This window comes from Orycteropus afer, unplaced genomic scaffold, assembly GCF_000298275.1.
Source record: "Orycteropus afer afer isolate SDZICR_OR568_19922 unplaced genomic scaffold, OryAfe1.0 scaffold00045, whole genome shotgun sequence".
Taxonomy (NCBI): Eukaryota; Metazoa; Chordata; class Mammalia; order Tubulidentata; family Orycteropodidae; genus Orycteropus; species Orycteropus afer.
The window spans coordinates 1,804,807-1,821,492 of record NW_006921632.1 but is presented as its reverse complement, the minus strand read 5'-3'; the positions used below and the strand labels follow the sequence as shown (position 1 = coordinate 1,821,492).

Genomic DNA, 16,686 nt, shown 5'->3' with positions numbered 1-16,686 from the left:
GACAAGCCATTCTACACCTTGCAATGTGGGCAGGCAGGAGACCTTCCTAAGCCCAACAAGGGCTGGCCTGGTTGCCACTTGGTTCGTCTTCAGGCCAGTGCCCAGATCTATGCCCAAAAAGCAATCCAAGGGCTGAAGAGACCCAACCATTCCTATGGCCTCCTCATTGCATGTGGAGTCTGAAAAACCTCCTGGAAGCCTGGACCCCTCCCGTTACCTCATTCCTGGCCTCCCCATCCCAAACTGAGAACTCTACAGCCAGAGGAACTTGTTCCTGGTTGAAATCTGAGGCAGAACTACAATCTGGGGAAAGCCCAAAGTTTGAGAAGAAAACAGAGGGTAGCAAAGACTTGAAACCCAATTGTGCCTTTCCTTGTAGCAAGAGGGAGCTACAGACATATAACTCTATCTACCCCTAGCCTCTGAAGTTCAGGTGGCCTGTCCCCCCTACCTGGTCCATACAGAGGTTTGAGTGCAGGCCCAGTTACCCTCCCCACCTCCCACTCCCAAGAGGCAGCCTAGCCTCAGTCCTGCCCAAGCCCTGGGACAAGAGTTTTCCTAGCCCCAGGTATCATTCCAGGCCTAAGCAAGCCTGCTTCTCTTAGTTACCTTTTAGGGTGCCTCCAGCCAGCTCCCCTGGTGGTGGGGCTGTATCACCAGGGCACCAGGGGCATGGTCCAGGTCCCTGGGGTCCCTCAACCTGGTGCCCATGCAATATCTACCCACTCTCCATCCCTGAGTTGTCCCACAGAATAAGCCAAGGCAGGGGGCAGGGAGAGGCCTCCACATTTTATTAGGGATACGGCAGGAGCAGAGGCTGGAAGCAGAGCAGCTGCATTTTTAACAACAGATAAATTAACCGCAGTTTGGGGTTGGGAAGTGAGGACTGGGCCAGGCATTTTAATATATATATATATATAAAAAAACCCCAAAATATAGACAAATGAACCCCAAAGATGTGGGGCAGGGGAGGGCAGCACCATCCAGACAGCAGGGAGGACCAGGGCGGACAGAGAGAGAAGGCAACTTGTCCCCCTCAGCCCCAAACTCCACCAGCACAGGGGCCTTGGCCTAGCCCGCAGGGGCTTCGGGCAGGGAATCAGCCAGGTTGGGTGGAGATGGCACGGCTGGCGGGCAAAAAAGCCCAGCACCACAAGATGGCTCAGCCTAGAGTAGAAGCTGGAGGCAGGGTGCAGTGGCCCTGGGCCTCCAACCTCTCTGAGGAAGAGCCTTACTCTGGGTGAGAGAAGGGACCAAGGGTGGGAGCTCTCCCTGAGCTGAGAACGGTTATCTCATCCACAGCAGCGGTGGGTGGTGGAGTGTGCCAGTGACCCCCTTCACCTCCTTATTCACCTGTCTCCTTGATCCTTCAGGGAGGAACCCCACTGACCCGAAGAGGGTAGGGCCTGAGTGGAGCCAGTCCAGTCTGTGGTCCCCAGCTCTAGCGAGGGACTGTTGTGTGGCACAGGCCTCAGCCCTGACTCCCACAGGAGGAGAGTGAGTCATAGAGCGAGTCACTGAGGGACTCTGAGGTCTCCAGTCCTGGGGCTCCCCCGCTGGCCACTCTGCCGTCCTCACCCATGTCCGATGTGCTGGGGGTGCGGCTACCCCCAAATGCTGGGCCTGGGGGCGTAGGGGATGGGCGACTGGGCTCCAGGCTCGCATTCCCATCCACAGGCAGGGCCTGGGAAAGGAAGGGAAGCGAGAGGGAAGCTCCTTTCCACGTCTGGGCCAGCCTGAGGCACTCACTCTGAGTGGGTGTTTCAGGGGAAGCAGACTGGAGGGATGTATGTCCTACCAAGGTCTGGAGAGGGACAGAAACCCTTTTCAAGAAGGGTGCATGAGAAGGGCAGCTGGGTGGGCTTCCAGAGGGGCAAGTGAGGGGGTGTTTCCTTAGCCCTCATCCCCAGTGCTGTGCCAAGACTGGAAAAGATACAGGGTGTATCTCATTGAAGAAACTAGTCTTCCCATGTCACTCCCTCTTGCCCCCCAGTCTTGTTCCTCACCCCTGCTGCAATTCTCACCATGGGGGTCCTAGGCAACCCCTCCAGTTGTCGGGGCGGGCAGAGGAAAGGGTCAGAGGTGCTGCCAGCTGCCCTCGCGTTGGGGAAAGTCCAGTTCTTGGCCAGCTGGACAGGAGGGGGAGGGCCTGGGTCTTCACAGGGATCTGTCCAGGAACAATGGGAAGGCAGATGTGGTAGGTGAGGGGTGCCTGGGACTCACCCCAGGGAGTGCCCAGGACATCCCCACCCACCTGTCTGGACACTCACCATCAGGGCAGGTCTTATGACCCCGGTGGCTGGGAGTTGTGGTGAGCAGTGCTGGGAAGGCCGGCATGCTGGGGTGCCGCCCGCTCACCAGCAGCTCCTCCACATCTGGCACCTCACGCTCCAGCGTGTGGGCACGGCGGGGGACTTTGGTAAGGGGTGGGGGCCGAGCTGGGGGTGCCCCAGGTGGGGGCTCCAACCGTGGTGGCTTGGTCTTGGGTAGATTCTTGCTGGGGGTCCCACTGCTGCCATGGTCTGGGGGTGGGAAGGTCCCAATGCCACTGTCCAGAGTTCGAGTCAAAGAGCCACAGGCTGGGGAGGGGAGGGTAATGTCAGGGAGGTGAGGCTGTAATCTTCTGCCTTCTTCCTTCAGCGTCCTGTCCCAGCCCAGGCCTCCCTCTCCTCCCCATGCAGGGCCTCTCAGACCAACAGGCTCAGTTCACAGGACCTGAACCGGGTTGTCTCTGTTGTCCTCCCTCCACATGCCCCAGGATTCGGGAGGAAGGCAGACCAGATAACCCTGTGGACAGGCTAGGCATTTACTTCTATGCAGCCCCAGTGCCCACGCAGTGCTTGGCACCAAGATGGCACTCAGGGTCTGGCACCTGCTACAATGTCAAGAAGTGGACAGGCAGGGAATGAGGGTGCAGGTCCCATCCTTGGCTGACCCTGCTGACCTGTGAAGTGTGAGGTGGGCACTGGCTCGGCCAGGCTGTCCTCTGAAGGGATTTCTTCCCGCCTCCCTGGCTCACTGCTTGGCTGTGGAGTACAGGCGACCTGAGTCCATCCCACCCTTTCCAGTCCCCTAAGCTTATGGTTCATGGGGCCTCTGGCATTGGGGTCCCCGGAGTATGGGTCTGATGGTTCTCAGTTTGCCCCACCCTCAGGAAGCCCTTGTGCCTGCACCCAAAGAATCCTGAATGCACCCAGCAGACTACATATGTTTCCTGGACCCAGGAAAGGGAAGCTTTTCAGGGAGTAAAAGACTTGCCAAGGCCAGAAAGCCAATCACTCTACCTAGCTCCTATCCCAAGAACATACCTTCCCAGGAGGTTTTCCACAACCCTGAAGAGGGCCCACCAGGCCATTTCGGGGCCCACAGGCTGGCCAGGGGTTCTTGGAGTCAGAGGACACTGGCTGGAAGTCTTCATACTCAGGCTTGGGCTCCCGCCAGCTTTTGGATGGCAGCTCCTTGCCATCCACCCTAAAAGCAACAGTGCAGAAGAAAGTGTGGGAGGCTTAGGGAGGGACTGAGCCCGCCAGACATTCCAGCCTCCTGGCCCCGACTAGCCCAGGGACTAGTGAGGCCCTAGGGAAAGGGACATGAGATGTCCCTGGTGGTTATCCCCACCAGCCTCTCCTATTACTGGGATAAAAACCTAGGGAAAATCCCAGTGTAACAGTGGGGCAGGGGAACATCCAAAGCTACCCAGGGTCAAGCCCACAGACCCCATGAAGAGTGTTTACAGATATGGGTAGACCTGGTCACATCCTGGCCCATGCACCCACACACCTGACTGGCTCCAGCGGAACTTCTGAGAATGCTTACTGTCCACACCACACCGTACCTGGGGCACAATCTCAGTGACTTTCTGCCTCATTGGGCCCAGATGCAACAACCCATGATGGGGTATGCCCTTTCTCTGAACTTACAGCTCATATTGCTGAGTCTGTGGTAGGTGTCAAAAGGACAGGAGTGGAGGCCCTCCTTGTTCTACAGGATAGAAAACCCCTGGGGCTAGAGACCTTCTCCAGCCCAGTCAGGACCCAACACCCACACTGAGTACTGTATACAAGGCATTTAGATGGGCCACTGTATCTGATATTACAGTCAAACGAGGAGAATGAACTGCTGACTTCAGTGGACATGGGTCTCAGCATATCTGACATCACAAAGTCAGCAAGTGGTGGGGCGGGCTACAAACCCCAGGCTTCCAATTTTAGCCCCCAGTCTTTCCTCTAGGCCAGGCTAATAACCCTCAGTCACTGGTGGTGTTGCACTTGACCTACTCTGACTCTGGGAAGCCTGAGTTCCCTAGAAAGGGGGTCTCAGCTCCAGATTCAGGTGTGCCAGCAGTAGGAAAAGTGCCTGCAGCCCACCATGCACTTGTCCAATGGGTCATAGCCCCTTACCTGTTTAGCAGCTGCTGCATGAAGGTGTCTGCACCTTGGTACATGCCAGCTAGCTGGCCCTGCACCTGCGGCCCTGGGGCTGGTCCCCCAGGCCGTGGCCGGGCCCTGCTGCTCAGGTAGGCCTTCTCCTCCTCCAGGGCACGGCGCAGGTCTTCGGCCTTAGCCATCAGTTTGGAGATGTTGAGGCTCTCGGCCTCCAGCTTCCGGGCTTCCATCTTGACCTCTTTCCGGAGCGGGGAGCCCCCGCTGGCCCCTTCCTTGCTCTTGGTGGCCTCTGTGCGGCGGTTCAGTGCCGGCAGCTTGCTTTTCTTAAGGCCGAACCAGCTGGCAATGCTGCTGGTGTTGCGGTGCTTGACCTCGGTGCCTGGCGCCCGCTCCTGGCCCTGGAGCCGCAGCACGTTCTCCTCAATGCCCTTCATCACCTTCTCCTCGATGGCAGAGTGTGGGGCTGGGCCTTCAGGGCCCTGGCTTGGGTCAGTGGGGCCAGTTGCTGGGGGTAAGGGCTGGACTATGGTGTTACCAGAGTCTACCCATGGTGGGCCCTTTCCCTTGTCAGGCTTGGGGGGCTCCTTGTTGGCTGGGGGGACTCCAGGCCGGGGCACCACCTTGGTGGGTGACTTGGAGGGCAGCTTTGTAGGGCTGCCATGGGGGCTCTTATTGGGCTTGCCCAGGCTAGGGGCTGAGGTTGGCACTTTGGCAGGGGTACGGGGTACCTGGGGGCACAGGGCCCCTGCCAGGCGGCTCTTGGCCAGCTCTACTTTGGTGAGGCAGCTCCTTGGTGAAATGGGCTCCAGGTCCACTCGGGCCCCCATGGAGTGAGAGGAGTAGACTCGGGCCCCAGGGTCTCCCAGGAGCCCGGGTTCCTGCTGCTTCAGGCTGCTTGTGCCTAAGGCCACTATACCTCGAAGTGCCCCTTTAGTTTCTGGATGCTCAAGGGGCCTGGAGGAGGGAGGTGCCGTATCTCCAGTGCTCTCCCCTGACTTCCCTGGTCCCCGGGCCTTCTCGGTGCCAGGCCTGGCTGGCACGCCATTCTTCTCTGTGCCTACAGGTCCTTCAGGGCCTGTCTTCAGTTTCCCTAGGGCTGCCAGTCTGTCCCGAAGGGGTGTGTAGCCAGGATCTCCAGGTCGTCGCCCTGCCCCCTGGCCAGATTTCTTAGATGAGTTGCCTGGAGTCCTGCGGCCGGGATAGGGGGACTCCGAGCCCACCTTGTCCAAACTTTTCTCCTGGGGGCTCCCATAGGGGCAGGATTCTGGGAGGCAAGGGCTGGGGGAGACGCCAGGGCTTCTAAGGACCGCAACGGCCCGTGGCACCTCCAGAGTCAGTTGTGGGTAGGTGGGCACCTGCAGTGGGGAGGGAGGGGGCTCCGGGGAAGGGCCCCTGAAGGTACTCCGGGAAAGGTCAAGGATGTTCTCATAACAGGGAGACATTACTGGCCCTGGGGACAGCGTGGTGGACAAAGCTGGCTGGGGGGGTCTGAGCTGTGCAGAGTCTGGGGTCGAGGAGCAGGGTGAAGGACTAGCAGGCAGGCCCTGTGCCCCTTCAGGGGACAGCTCTCCTCCCCCTAGGCCCCGGCGGGCCAGCAGTGGGGATGGGCTCCCATCTGAGCCACCATTCCGACAGGGGATTCGGGAGTTCCGGGGGAGTTGGGGGCTAAGTTGGGGGCCTCCTGGGCTAGGGACCTTCTCAGAGGCTGCAGGCAGCTTTAGGAACTTGAGACCTCTGGCTGGAGAGGGGAGAAGGGGCCCCTGGGCGTCTCCAGGAGAAGGGGGGCCAATTTGGAGCTTGCTTTTCACCTGAGATGAAGAGTGGGGGTGGCCAGGCTGTGAGCCCAGGGGGGCATCGCCTGCACCTATGAACATGCTGAGAAAGGGGAGAGGTCCCTGGCCTTCTGAGGTAGCACCAAAGCCTGGCCTGTGGGCCTCTGGGGCACCCCCACCCCAAGCTGACTTGGGGAGGCCTTTGGACTTGGACAGCTGGGGAGGTCCCTGATCTGGGGAGGATGGCTGCCTGGGGCCTAGGTGGTCCCCGCTGAGTGGGCCTGTAGCCCCCGCCAGGAAGGCCTGTAGATAAGACTCTGTGTCCTCAAGAAGCTGACCTAGGTTCAACTGTTTGTGGGCCAGGGCACTGAGTAGGGTGTCAGGGCTGGGGGCTTCATTAGGGTCGCCTGCCTCGTCTGAAGAGGAAGAGGAGCTGCTGCCTGGGGCACAGTGTGGGCCAGAACTGGTGCCCTGGGTCTGGGGGGGCCTCCTACTAGGGCCCCAGGGCCGTCCAGTACCCTCTTCCTCTCCTGGGCCCCCCAGGAGATGCTCCCAGTGTAGCAGACCTCCCAGGCTGCTGGGGCCTAGCAGCAGGTAGGGGGCCCAGGGTGAGGGTTCAGGCCGGGGTGGGCCACACAGCTCGCCATTGATGGGCTCTGGGGAGCCAGGAGCCTCGCCTGGAGGGTGCCAGGGGGTGGCCGGTGAGCACAGAAGTAAGGGGTCAGTCTCTTCCAGGGCTCTCAGCACCTCCAGAATCTGGGCTTTCTTCCGAAGGAATGGTGATAGGGCATCCAGCGCTGGGAGTGGGGCGGATGGGGGTCCTGGGCCTCCTGGCCGCAGCTGCTGTTCCCAACACACCTTGAGGGAGAAAGTGCACGAGGAGGAGGAAAATGCCCCTGTTCTAGGCCCAGGCCTTGAGCTGGGCATAAATGAAATGCTGGGAGCAGAGCTGGCCTGGTTTTATCTGTGCTCCCAAAAGGAACTGAGCTTCTGGATAAAGGTGGCTAAGAGTCCTCATGGGTTGCTAAGCCCTGGTCTCCCCAACTCTCCTTCCTGGCACACCTGGGACTGGGTGGGCGCCTACCTCCCCCTGCTGGTTGTCTCAGCTCCTCCCTCTGCTGTTTGGGTCAGCAGGTTGACCACCTACAGTTCTGGCCTCTTAAGTTTGCCCCAGAGGAGGGAGGTCTGTCCCTTTTTCAGGCCCCAGAAAGAATAGACATTCAACAAGGTGTATGACATGCAGTGCCTGCCTGCAAACTTAGGCTGCTACAGATCATCTGGCCAACCCTGCTGACCTGATCGCCCGCAGAAGGCAGGGGCTAGGGACAGCTCCTCACAGACCCTTCCCTGTTTTTCTAGCCCCTTCTTGGGCTCAGTATAGTGGTTAACTATATGGGCTCTGGAGCCATACTGTGAAGACTCAAGGCCTAGGTCTATCTAAGTGACAGTATTTGGCAAAATGTGATGGTAATTGTGTTTGTTGTTCTTGCTGTTGTGTGCAACACATAGAGATCCTACAGGACAGAGCAGAACTGTCCAATAGGGTTTCCAAGGCTGTAATCTTTATGGAAGCAGACTGCCGTATCTTTCTCCAATGGACCAGCTGGTGGTGGGTTCGAACTGACGACCTTTTGGTTAGCAGCTGAACACTTAACCACTAAACCACAAGGGCTCCTTTGTGCTTAACTTCGTAATAGAAGACCATGAGATCTAAGGGGTTCAGCACAATGCCAGGCACAGAGTAAGGGCTCAGCAAATGTTAGCTGGTATTCTTACTGCACTACTGATGCATCTGCTCACAGGGCAGGAGTTGGGGTGGGGATGTTTTTCTTGGTATGAGGCTGATAGCTGAGGGTTCACCCCTCCAGCCTAGACAAGCATCTGTGTACCAGTAGGAGAGGAGACCCTTCCCCTGGGACTCATTAGGAAACAGCAGTGAGTACAGACTGACTAGCTCCTAGCTGGCAAAGTCACAGACCATGGCACCCAGCCCTCCTACCTCTCTCTGCCCAGTACAGTGCCCCACAGGCTGTGAGATGACTGGTCCCTCGGTGGAGTTCAGGGAGGGGGAGGCTGGTGGCTCTGATGGTGGCTGGAGTGGGGTGAGCGGGATCTGCAGAGTAAGAGATAGAGTTAGCACAGCTTCTGTCTGGCTCCTGGGCCCTGCTCCGTCACAAAGCCAGGCCTTTCCATCCATGTCTGTCCTTCAGGGATATCTTCTGGCACAAGGCATGGCTCTTGCAGTCTCTATCAACTCATAAGAGGAGCCTCAGGAGACCATGGCACGAGTAGATATGAAGACAGTGTAAGGTCCAGGTAGCAGGACAGTGAGACAGTCAGGGGGCTTTGGACAAAGAGAAACCCCTGGGCCTTGGGGACAGTGAGCAGGTCCCACCCCAGGCGCCCATCTCACTCACCGTGGCACCTCTTCCTCTATTATGTGGGGGGGCTAATGCAAAGGCAAGGAGCCTTAGTGGTGTAACAGTTAAGCATTCGGCTGCTAACTAAAAGGCTGGCGGTTCAAACCCTCCCAGAGGCTCTACTAAAAGAGACCTATCTGCTTCTGTAAAGATTATAGCCAAGAAAAATTTATAGAGCAGTTCTACTCTGTCACATGGGGTCACCAGGAGTCAGAAATGACTCAATGGCATCAAACAACAATGCAAAAATCCTTCTTGTTCTGAGCACTTTGGTTCCAGGGTTACAGTGTAGCTGCAACTGACAGCGTAACCCCAGGTGACCCCTTAACTCAGACCAGGAATCATTCTCAGTAGACTCCTGCTCCTCCCAGGTTAGGCAGGTGCTGGGGCTGGAAGCAAGAGGCATTTGCTGCCAGGTCTTGGAAGAGTCAGGGAGAAAGCAGGAGTTATCATCTCTGTCTCCCTCAACTGGTCTCACGTGAAACATCTACTCTGAGGATTACGGGCCACTCTTCTCCCTCAGCCTCTGAGAATGTAATTTCCTTCACGCAGGCATTTGGCTAGAGATGAGTCAGCTTTAACTCTTCCCTCTCCCTCACTGTCCACACCCATTAAAGCCTGTCTCAGAGGTGTTTCTCTCGCTGCTCTGTCACTCTATAGCCTGTCCCTTCAGCCTAGACCCTCTCTCACTTCTGGTGCAGATGCTGCTTGGAACCTCAACAAGTCTCCCCGACCAGGGTCGGTGGTCCCTTCACTCTCCCGTGCACATGGCAGCCAAAAGCACCTGTGTGCTCGAAAGCCTCCCTGCCTGTGTACTGCCCTTGGAGACCAGTCTGAACTCCTCCACTGGCACTCCTGGCCCCACTGGCTCTTCTCCTGATTCCACTCTCATTCCTTTCATGCAGCCTCTGCTCCAGCCACACTGGACAGCTTGCTGTTCCCTAAGCTTTCCCACCTTGGGATCTCTGCCTATGCTCCTCCCACCGGGAATCCATTTGCCTCCACTTTTAAAAAAATATTCCCTCCTTCTAGGCCCAGGTCCAATATCATTTCTTTCAATGAACCTTCCTGAATCCTTTCCTGGACTACTGGGCAGCACTTACCATACTCTGCTTTGTTGCATGGTCTATAGACCCATCTTAGTTCTCAGCAGCCCTAGCCTTCAGGATTACAGTCACACTGCACAGGCCACAGCCCTTAGACAGAACCTTGCGATTCAGTCTAATTCCACCTGTGTTTTCAAAGGCACTGCTCACAGTAAGAACTTAATTAGCATTTGCTCAATGGAGCTTCCATCCTAGCTAAGCACAAATTGGGAATAACATTAAAAATGATAAATAGCTGTCATTTATTGACTATCTACTATGTGCCAAGCACTATAGATTATCTCATTTAATCTGCAAGACAACCTGCAATATAGGTATCTTTATCCCCACTTATAAGGAAAAAAGTGTGGTTTATCAAAAGTGCCCAAGGTCACACAGCTAAGGAGCAGCTAAGTCAGGGATCCAACCCAAGTTTATCTGAGGCCAAGGTTCATACTCTTTCTATTATGTCATGTTACCTCTGGGGAAGATAAATCCATCCTCTAAAAGCCCAAAAGGTCCCAGAATTTATTTACGTAAAACATAAATGAGTTAAGGATTATCTACACCTCTGTTATCATGGGTCAGAGAAGGCCATGGATGGGGTAAGCTCAGTTGCAGGTGACATGGGGTGGGCCTCTGGGGATTCCAGGGTGAACGTGGCAACAACTGGACCTGGAGCCAGGAAAGCTGCAGTCACTGTTGCCGGCTCACACCCAGCTCTGCAATGGGACTTGAGAAAGGCTGAGGCGATGAGGGGCTTTAATTGTTGAGAGGACCAGGCTTCCCAGTGACTGAGGGGGTTTTGCAGTCAGATAGTCACACACATACACACACACACACACACACACAGAGAAGGTGCTTCTCTTCTTGTTACAGAGATGACCTCAGAAAGAACTTGCTGTTTACCCTAGGTACGTGGAGCTGCTCCTGGTCCCCCCATTCCCATGTCTCACCCTATCCTTAGAGATTCCTGACAGCGTAACCCCAGGTGACCCCTTAACTCAGACCAGGAGTCATTTTCAGTAGACTCCTGCTCCTCCCAGGTTAGGCAGGTGCTGGGGCTGGAAGCAGAGACCAGTGTCTGAGACAAGCCAGGCCTGTGTGCTTGTGGGTTAGTATATGCAACTGTGCACACAGAGTTACGGTGTCCTGACCTCTCCGTGACACCAAACACTGGGCTGCCTTACACTTGGCCCACCCCTTGGCCCTGGCCAAGAAGCTGTAATGTCAGTGGCCAGAGGGGCCCTTTGGGAACTTGAAGTCATTGCATTTCCAGCCTCCACCCATCTCCTCAGACAGGACAGGAACAAGCATGATCTTCTCTGTCAACAAGAAGGGGTATCATCCAGCTGGGTGAGAAGCACTTGGGAGATGGGAGAAAGGCAAGCTTGAGGGGACACAGGTAGATTTTGCCCCATCCGAGGCTCAAATGTAGCAGGCTAGGCCAGTCTTCCCTGACAGTCATAGCCCCCAAAACAGAAGACGGATGGCTGATGGTCTTCTTCTGCAGGTGCTTGTGGGAAAAGAGGGTGATGATGAGGATGGGGCTGGAGGGTGAAGAGGAAGAAAGGAAAAAGCACAAGCACTCACCTGAGGGAGGGAGCCTGCTGTGAGCTGGAGTTTCTGCTGAAACAGAGTGCTCAGCATCTGGTTCTGCCGCTCCAGGTCAAACACCCTCTTCTTCAGCTTGATGCACTCCTCCCGGAGGTCCTGCCCCGCCCAGGAGGAGGCGGAAGAGGTGCAGAGGATCACAGGAAGGGAGAAAGGGGTATGAGCGCAGGCCTTACACAGTAGAGGGTACATACTCTGCCCAGAGGCCCCAGCACTCCTGCTGGGTCTGCCCTCCTCCCACATCCTCCCATGAAGTATTGAGCCTGTCTAAGTTTGTAAGTAACTCTGGTAGCATAGTGCCTAAGGCACTTGACTGCTCACCAGAAGGCTGGTGGCTCAAACCCACCAGCCACTCCTCGGAAGGAAGGTTGGGCAATCCTACTTCCGTAGTGATACTGCCTCGGAAACCCAAGGAGGGGTCGCTATGAGTCGGGGCCGACTCGATGGCAAACAACAACAACAACAAGTTTGTAAGTACAGCATCTTCTGGATCAGATGGTGAATTCCTTAAATTTACTACACCTGCTGGGAGGTAGAAGCTATCTCCTCTATACCTTTCCCATCGCTGGAGCCAATCCTTGTGCCTCCTTAGAAGCCACACATCAAAGAAAGGCCCATATAGGGCAGAGGAAGGTCTGGGAGTCAGAGAGGTCTATGTATCAAAGAGTTAGTGTTGAGGTATCATCTTATGCTCACAGTATCATTGTTGCTTTCAGGGTCTTTACAACCTGGTGAAACCAGCTGGGGTAAACCAGGGTAAACAGAAGGATTCAAGCCCCAATCAAAGCTGCATAGCTCAAAGAGACCTGGCCTCACCTAGTCCTATCCCTGCCTCCAGATAGAACAGTATGGGCCTGCCCAAGGCAGGGAAGGGAGGCAAAGAGGTCATCTCCACACTTTTTCCTCTAGCCTCTATCTAAGGCTTAGCTGAGCAGGCTCAGGGCCCCAGAAAGGACCTCACCTGTCCCCACAGGGCATCTTGGCTTGGGGGAGAGAATGTCTCCTAAGACTACTCACCTTCTGGTTCAGCAGTGCCTGCACCACATGGTTGGCGACCTGGGGACAGAAAGCCCAAGGTGGAGCTGTTAGCTAGGCTGGACTTGGCCTGTAGCAAACAAACTGTGCCCCTCCACCAGCACCAGCCCCACTACAGACCTCGTCCAGACAGCGCTCATAAGTTTCTCGCTGATTCTCGTTGGCCTGGGCAAGGGCTGAGTTCTCTGCCTGCAGGTGGAAGGGAGGAAAAGGGCAAAGGGAGGTTTTGGGGATCATTTTTTCCCTCAAGGTAACTTCTTTTTGGGGAAGGGGTGACAAGGAGTCCATAGCTACAGCCCTGTTCCAGCTCTTGGCTCTGGTCAGGTTCTGACATGGGGAGGTTACACAGATGGGCCATGGGCATCAAGACAGCAGAGCTCAGGTGAGTTGGTTTTCTGTAAACCCTGACTGAAACTGGGGAGGCTGGAGGGAGTCCAGGAGGAAATGAGGTGGGATGTGCCGAGAGTAACCCTTATTTCCTGCAGGGTGGACAGAGAGGGCTGGAGGGAGCAGGGCAAAGCCTGAAGAACAAGGGGTTTAAGCCGACTTGATGGCAACAGGTTTGGTCCACTTGCACATGTTGCATCGCAGATCCCAGATACTGGGCTAGAAGAGACACACCTGAACAGTCAGCTGGGACTGGCCCTCAAACTGGTCTGTTAAAACCCTTAAGGGCGAGGGCCTGGTGTGAAGATTTGTTTTCTGTCCCTCCACTCTTAAGCCCCGAGTCACCCAACCTTTTCCTCCTGTGGCTTCTGTGACTCTCCTCCAGAGCCAGCAGGGGCAGGAAAAGTGGAAAGAAGAGGGTAAAGACGGAAAGATTCAGAGGCCAGGGCATCACCATCCCTGTGCATGCCTCTTGACCCTAAAACGGCACCGGGGCTGGACCACTAAGGGCAAGGAAAGGGCTGTTAATGGAACATCAGCTCTGCTCCAGCTGGCAAAGGGGGCTGCGAGGAAGGCCCACTGCACTCGCAACAACCCAAGGAAACCTCAGAGGAAGGGGCAGTCCTGCCTCCTCCAAGGCAGTGCTCCACCCTGCCCCATATCCCACCTCCAGCTCCCGCAGTCGGTGCAGAAGCTCCTGGCAGGTGCCTGGCTCCATGCTGCCATCACCACCATCTCCTGGCCTTGGGTTTCCAGGTCCCCCAGCCGGCTGGTCCATGGTCTCTGACATCAGGTCCTGGAGCAAGTGAGAAAAGTCCAGGCGGGCTACTCTAGGGAATGAGGAGGAGGTGAGCGGAGGAGTTGGGGGACAAAGATGGAACTCCTCAGTATTCTGAGTTTAGATCAGTGTGACCTGTGTGCTACATACAATGTAACAACTCAGTGTCAGCTGGGAATCTCCGTGGGAAAGATACACAGAGCTCTTCTCATGTGCAGAACAGAGACCATTGTTTTATAAACTGCTACATTTGTACTTGGAGCACCTGGGTGGTACAAACGGTTAATGCACTTGGCTGCTAACTGAAAGGTTGGAAGTTCAAGTCTACCCAGAGGCATCTTGGAAGAAAGGCCTGGTAATCTACTACTGAAAAACTATGGAGCACAGTTCTACCCTAACGCTCGTGGGGCTGCCATGAGTCGGAGTTGACATGATGGGAACTGGTTTGGTAGACCTGCACATGTCCTATCACAGATCACACATATTGGGCTCAGAGAGGAGAGACCTGGGGTTGGCCTCAAACTGGAAAGTCAGTCAAACTCCCTTTATCTCAGTTTTCCCCTCTATAAAATAACAACAATGTCACTTAATCTCACTCAGTGGTGGCAAACAAAGATGGTTGTTGTTGTTGTTGTTGTTGTTGTTGTTACGTGCCATCAAGTTGGACCCGACTCATCACGACCCCTCCTTGGGTTTCCAAAGCAGTATCACTACGGAAGTAGATTGCCCAACCTTCCTTCCAAGGAGTGGCTGGTGGGTTTGAACCACCAGCCTTCTGGTTAGCAGTCAAGTGCCTTAGGTACTAGGCTACCAGAGCTCCTATTATTACTAGTAATAGTAACAATAATAATTTTTTAAATTCTTGAAACTAATTTAATAGGTAAACAACTAGGATTTTGTCCTGATGCTCAGTGGGCTCCCCTGTCTGGGGTGGGGACACACGTAGGTAGTATGTAGACAAATCCCTGGCTTGTTGACAAAGGCTCAGCCTGGCTGTGCCTACCATGAACTCGGTGAAGACATGGAAACCTGCTCATTGCTCATTCATTCACTTGGTCAACAAACCGATCCTCACTTTCCTGACTCCGAGAAATTGGTAAAATTCTTCCTTTCTTACAGAGTTTTTGTGAGAGTGTCAAATATGACCACAGACGGGAAAGCACTACAGAGGTGCTGCTATTTCTCAGCAATCTGTGGAGACGAGACCTGAGGCTGGGAACCAGTGACTTGCGTTCTGGCCCTGGCTCTGTTGCTCACTAGCTATACAACCTAGGGTGAGGCCCTTCTGCTCCCTGGCCTCAGTCTCCCTCTGGATACAGAGGGAGGGGGCCTGCATGCCTCTAAGGCTCCTCCTTTCCAGCTCCAGCTGCTCCAGACACCCCCACCCTGAGGCGAATGAAGGCCCACATGAACCAGAACCAGCCTCTTTGTGCGGCTGTTCCTTCTGCGAGGCTCTCCTGACCCTCCCCTTTCCACTGGGCTAGCTCCCGTTCAGTCTTCAGGGCTCCTGCTCCAAGTCTGGGGTAAGTGCCTCTCCTGCTTGGTTCTGTAACCATCTCCCCCACAAGACTGTCAACTCTGTGAGGACTGGGACACTATTCACTCCACTATCCGCACTCCCAGTTCCTGGTATGATACCTGGTAGGAGTGTAAGAGACAGACTGATTGACAACTAGACAGACTAGTTTGAGAGACTAATCCCCAAACACACAGGATTCTGACCTATCATGTGACCTCCCCCTGACACGCACCAAACTGTTGCCTTAGTTAATGACGTAATCTGACTAGTTTTTTATCTTCCATTTGAGTTTTAACTTTTCTGCTAGAGTCAAGTGCTGATTTCCTTTTGCACAAGTATTGTGGAGGTTCCCAGAAGATGGGAAACCCTCCTTACTGTAAAAGGGTGGAAGTCCCCAGTCTACCACTGACTACTCCCTTCTCTGCCCCACTGAAGTCTTCACACTAAAGGGCTTAGAGCTTTGGGACCAAGGAAGAGGGATCCCTCAGCAGCTCACCAACCCAGGGCACTGAACATTCCCTACTCTCTCCTCCACAGTGAGGCCCAAGGGATGCCTCTCCAGGCCTCTGCCCTCCTCCTTTGATTCCCACCATTTGCATATAGGCCCCAAAGCCTCTTACCTGTCTGCCTTCTCACCAGGCTGGTACTCTCACTTTTGCAGCCAGAATGGTCACCTTGCCTGTGAAGAAACAGAAGGTGACTATTACAGTCACACATCCCTCAAAACATGTGGTGAGCTCCTGCTGCATGCCAGGCACTAGGATACAGGGGGCAAGAGGACAGACAAGGGCACTGAGGGGCAAGAGGACAGACAAGGTGGCAGGCAAGCAGAGACATGAGTAAAGTCTGGATGATACCCTGGAGTGAGAAATGCACTCCAGGCCGAGGAAAACAGCCAGTACAAAGGGCCCCAGCGCTTGGCCAGGAATCACTCAGATGATGGATGACAACAAACAGCAACACATGGGGCTTTGTGGCCCTTCCACAAACATACAGTGTCTTCTTTAATCCTCCCAACCACAAGGGAGTTAAATGAAACTGAGGAACAGGAAGTCACGCTCACATATACTGAGTGTATCCTGTGTGTAAACCAGTGTGTTGCCACTTTCTCGTGCATCATCACGTGTAATTCTCCTAAAGACCTTGCAGGAGGGAGGTACCAGCAGCACCAAAAACTCATTAGACAGTTCCTGTTCTGGTTTTCTGTCCTCTTCCTACACTACAAGGCCTTGCTGCACACATACAAGCTGTACTACAAAGTGCTTCCATCTCGTGAGCTCCCTACAGCTTCGAGGCTTTCTGCAGGCAATGCCTGCCACAGACTCCTCTCCAAGCTTTGCACTGAGTAGTCTGGGGTCAGAATCCCATCGCTACAATTGATACGGGCAATTTACCAACCTCTTGGAATCTGTTTCCTCACCTGTAAAATGAGGGTAAGAATCCTCTGCCTGGCCTATAAAACACACCCCTTAGCAAATTTAAAGGAACAGAAATCATACAAAGTACACTCTCAAGCCATGCTGGAAATCAGACTAGAAATCAACATAAGAGAGCCAGAAAATCCCAAAATATTTGGAGATTAAACAACATAATTCTAATTTACACTGAGGTTACAGAAGTCACCTTGAGAGAAAATGTATTTTGAACTAAATGAAAATGAAAATACAACTTACCAAAATTTGTGAGATGCC

At 54.7% G+C, this 16,686-nt stretch overlaps 1 protein-coding gene across 1 annotated transcript; it reads right to left on the bottom strand.

Annotated features, from left to right (window-relative positions):
• Window positions 1-1,471: 1,471 nt before the first annotated feature.
• NCKAP5L (NCK associated protein 5 like) lies at window positions 1,472-13,488 on the bottom strand. Its single transcript, XM_007937832.2, has 11 exons — window positions 13,366-13,488; window positions 12,432-12,500; window positions 12,294-12,332; window positions 11,256-11,375; window positions 8,157-8,270; window positions 4,401-7,015; window positions 3,309-3,471; window positions 2,945-3,026; window positions 2,271-2,579; window positions 2,025-2,167; window positions 1,472-1,684 (listed from the first exon to the last, which is right to left on the bottom strand). The coding sequence occupies exons 1-11, from the start codon at window positions 13,486-13,488 to the stop codon at window positions 1,472-1,474; spliced, it is 3,990 nt and encodes a 1,329-aa protein (XP_007936023.1).
• Window positions 13,489-16,686: the final 3,198 nt, after the last annotated feature.

What these genes read in the sequence shown, in the direction of transcription:
- NCKAP5L (XM_007937832.2), bottom strand. Translation starts at nt 13,488, where the DNA reads ATGTCAGAGACCATGGACCAGCCGGCTGGGGGACCTGGAAACCCAAGG. An exon ending in ATGAGCGCTGTCTGGACGAG is followed by an intron (nt 12,333 to 12,431) that starts GTCTGTAGTGGG and finishes TTCTGTCCCCAG; the next exon opens with GTCGCCAACCATGTGGTGCA. An exon ending in CAGCAGGCTCCCTCCCTCAG is followed by an intron (nt 8,271 to 11,255) that starts GTGAGTGCTTGT and finishes CTTACTCTGCAG; the next exon opens with ATCCCGCTCACCCCACTCCA.